The sequence below is a fragment of the Galeopterus variegatus genome, unplaced genomic scaffold (assembly GCF_000696425.1).
Source record: "Galeopterus variegatus unplaced genomic scaffold, G_variegatus-3.0.2 Scaffold47093, whole genome shotgun sequence".
Classification (NCBI taxonomy): Eukaryota; Metazoa; Chordata; class Mammalia; order Dermoptera; family Cynocephalidae; genus Galeopterus; species Galeopterus variegatus.
The window spans coordinates 1-4,529 of NW_007773204.1; the positions used below are offsets into that span (position 1 = coordinate 1).

The 4,529-nt window shown below is 35.2% G+C and overlaps 1 gene segment (V, D, J or C); it reads right to left on the bottom strand.

The window, feature by feature from the left end:
- Positions 1 to 4,027: 4,027 nt before the first annotated feature.
- Positions 4,028 to 4,522, bottom strand: LOC103584216. The segment is given in 2 exon segments: positions 4,028 to 4,344; positions 4,468 to 4,522. Coding segments are annotated over 2 exon segments (372 nt in total).
- Between the last annotated feature and the right edge of the window lie 7 nt (positions 4,523 to 4,529).

Below are 4,529 nucleotides of genomic sequence, written 5' to 3' on the forward strand. Positions count from 1 at the left end.
GATGTTTATTTAGATCATTTGTCCACTATTAAATCAGCTTATTTTATTTTATTTTATTTTTTCTGTTAATTATCTGAGTTTCTTTTGTATTCTGTTAACTGAGCACTTGTAGAACGAACAGTTTGAAAAAATATATAAATATATATTTATATATATGTATAAGTTATATATATATAATATGTTATATTTATATATATATACTTTTTCCATTCTGTAAGTTATCTCTTCACTATGTTATTTTTTTTTCTTTGCTGTGCACAAGCTTTTTAGTTTAATATAATCCCATTTATTTAGTTTGTTTTTGCTTCTTGTTCTTTTGAGTTCTTACCCCAAAATTGGTTACCCAGATCAAAGCCCAAAAGGATTTACTCAATATTTTCTCCCAGTACTTTCATAGGTTCAGGTCTACATTTAAGTCTTTATTCCATTTTGAGTTGATTATTGTCTATAGTGACAGACAGAGGTCTAGTTTTATTCTTCTGTATATGAATGTATAGGTTTTCCTGAACCATTTACCAAAGTGAATATCCTTACCCATTGTATATTTTTGGTGCCTTTGTCAAAAATATGTTGGCTGTAAATGCGTAGATTCATTTCTGGGTTCTCTGTTCTGTTTATGTGTTTATGTGTCTGTTTATATGCTGGCATCATGCTGCTTTGCAAATTATAGCTTTGTAGTATATTCTGAAATCAGGTAGTGTGATGTCTCCAGCTTTGCACTATTTTGCCGAGAATTCCTTTGGCTATTCAGGGTTATTTGTGACTCCATACAAATTATATTTTATTTTTCCTACTTCTATTTAGAATATCATTGGTATCTTGATCGGTACTGCATTGAATCTATAAATTACTTTGGATAGTCTGGACATTTTTACAACATTCAATCTCCCAATCCATGAATAGAAGATACCTTTCTATTTTTGTGTGTCCTCTTTAATTTCTTTCATTGCTGTTTTATAGTTTGCATTATAGAGATATTTCACCTTTTTGGTGAACTTTACTCCTAGGTATTTAATGTATTTGGAGGTACTATAAATGGAATTGCTTTATTCATTTTTTAAGTCATTTGCTGTTGGCATATAAAAATGCTACTGGTATTTGTATGATGATTTTGTATCCTGCAACTTTATTGAATTTATTATTAGTTCTAACATTTCTTGGTGGAATCACTAAGTTATTCTAAATATATGATTATCTCATGAACAAACAAGGGCAATTTGATATCTTCCTTTCCAATTTGGACACCCTTTATTTCTTTCTCTTGACTAGGACTTTTCTGGCTAGAACTTCTAGTACCATGTTTAATAAAAGTGGTAAGAATGAGAATCCTTGCCTTGTTCCAAATATTAAAGAAAAGGCTTTCAATTTTTCCCCATTCAAGATGATGTTATCTATGGCTATGGCATATATGACCTTTAATATGTTGAGATACATTCTTTCTATGCCTAATTTGTTTAGACTTTTATTATGAAGGGATGTTAAATTTTATAAAAAATTTTTTGCAACTATTGAGATAATCATGTTTTTTTGTTCTTCATCCTGTTGATATGGTGAACTAAGTCTATTGATTTGTGTATGTTGGACCAACCTTATATTCCTGGAATAAATACCACCTGATCATAGTGAATCATATTTTTGGCATGCAATTGGATGTGTTTTGTTAGTAATTTGTTAAAGAAATTTGCATATATGTTTATTTACTAAATACAAGCTGGCAGTTTTCTTTTTTTGTTGGGTCCTTGTTGAGTTTTGGGATTAGTGTAGTGCTAGCCTCTTATATAAGTGTGGAACAGTTGTCTTCTCCTCAAAACTTTTGTAATTTCTTCTAAGTATATTTGTAGATGGGTTGTTAAGTATTTAATTTTATACCATCAATTTTAGTAAAATATATCCACCTACTTGGATCGATGTATAAATATCATATCGCTCAGCTTTTGCCTGATAATGATTGGCATGTAACCACACAACTACAATATCTTATCACTCTAATTATTTATTTACAGGTTCATGGATGTTCGTGTTAACATTAATCTGACTGACCAAGGCAGGGCTCAGCTAGTTGGTTCTGCTGGATTGCACTGAGCATGTCCCCAGCCTGAGAACTGACTGCAGTCTGTGTTGAATGGTAAAGGGCAGTGACTACTTAAGTCACAGCATTCTAATGATAATTTGCAATGGTGGTAAATACAAATCTTCAACACAGATGCACAGGAAAAGTCAATTTCAAAAATCTTTAAAAGAGGCGCATGCAATTTTTATTATTTCTTCACCTTTGGTAATCCCTACAATTTCTAAAAACATTTACATCATTTAGTTATTAAGATATTTGACTATTCCATGGAAAATAATTGTTTTTAAATCTTTACAATATTAATTGTGTCTTAAAATCTAATTTTGCATTAAATATTAAATAAATCTGTGCATATTTTCAACTTATCACTGTGATTATACATTTTCTTAAATAACCTCAGTAGAAAGGAAAAATAATCTCTAGTTAAAATGAATAACCCCTAAAACAACAGCTACTTAATCTTTCTATGGATCACCTTTTATTTTGCTAAAATGCATATTGTCATTCAGGAGGTCTAAGGAGGTTCTACTGTTTTGTGTTTGTAACATGCTTTCTGTGACACTGATAATGCAGTTGACTTCCAGACAAATTTGGGTCGCAAGGTACTTTCACTTAAATGAAAGAGAATGCTGCATGCTCATTTAGTTTTTTTTTTTTTGTGTGTGTGTGTGTGTGTGTGTTTGTGTGTTTATTTGATCTATCAAGAAAGGCTTTCTACTTGTTTTTAAAATTGTCATTACATATTTGAAGCATTTTACTGACCTGTTTTTCTTTATTCTATGAAATAATGATTTTTTTCTGTGATCCCAGCCTTGTTGATAATATTTGCAACCTAATACAAGTGTATACAAAACTTTCCTGCTGCCTAGCAAAGTGCTGAGAGTTGGGGATATAGTGACAATGGCAGGCAGCATTCAACTTTCTATCATCATCACTTCCGGAAAAACATTTCCCAGAACTCCTTTTTCTTCTATTGTTCCCTGTATGGCTTCCCCATTGGAAGACCTCCCCTTCCATTAGAAATTTGGAAAGGAAGATTGAATACTACCTATCTGCACCTGTAGACAAATATTGGGACAGAGGTGAGGACTGGAGAATCAACTGGTGATGTGCTGCAGGCAGCAGGGAGAATCAACTGGCAAAGACTGGAGAATCAACAGGTGGTGGGCTATAGAGAGTTGGGGCCCACCCTTAGGCTTCCAAGACAGTTGTGAGGACCATATGGTTAGGCCCCCTGCACCTTCAATGGCAGATCTGCTCTGGGTTCTAGAGGATCACTAGAGAATCCCCAGTCTCTAGTGTCTTCTTTCCTGACTAGCACTCCCCAGGATTTGAAAGGTATCAGTTTCAACTCAAATAGTCTCTCTTTAAACAAATCCTCCTTGGTTGTTGTTGTTGTTGTTGTTGTTTCGGGATTTTTTTTATGTAAGCATCTGTCTAACTTTATAAGCAATTGAGAAACTTCTGCAGAATGTCCCTATGTTCTATTTTGCATTCCCGCCACCATGGTACATGAGCTCCAGATAATGTGCGTCCTCACCAGCACTTGGTTTTAGCAGTAGTTCTTGTTTTAGCCATTCTAGTTGTTGTGTAGCTGTATGTCATCACAGTTTTAAGTTGCATTTCCTAATGGCTAATGGTATTGAACATCTTTTTTCTAGAAGAAGTTTTCTTTTGCCATAAGAATCATAAATTATTGTGTTACACTGATTTTTCAGGACTAAAAATCTCTGGGCTTTATTAAATTAGGAGAGGCACTGTCATGTCTGTACTGCTGGGGATGAGAAGAAGGAAAGAAAGGTAATACAAGAGGCTCCCTGATCCCTTTCACCAAAGCCCTTTCATGATCTCCAAAGTGTGGCTGCCTATGAGAAAGACTTTCAACAGATGAAGGCACCAGAAGGAGCAGCTGGGACAGGCCAGCCTCACACATCTGATTCCTTGGTGAGTTTATGTTCAAGCTTGTAACACTGTGGGAGGATAACTGTTACTCTGTTGACAGTAATAAGTTGCAGTAATTTCAGGCTCCAGGCTGCTGATGGTGAGAGTGAAATCTGTCCCAGATCCACTGCCACTGAACCTCGAGGGGACTCCACTTTGCAAATTGGATGCATAATAGATCAGGAGCTTAGGAGACTTCCCTGGTTTCTGTTGATACCAGTGTAAATTACTGCTAATGCCCTGACTTTCCTGGCAAGTGATGGTGACTCTGTCTCCCACAGATGCAGACAAGGAGGATGGAGATTGAGTCATCTGGATATCACATCTGGTAGCTGAAGTTGAAACATAAAATAAAGATATCTACATAATGTATCACATTATAAGAGGAATTCCTGTAGAGCAAGAGGGTACTTCCCACAGTGGCTAACTAAATTGTCAGTGTCCTCCCTCCTTACTTGACAGCCAGAGCAGCAAGAGCCCCAGGAACTGAGCAGGTGGTCTCATGTCCATGCTGTGT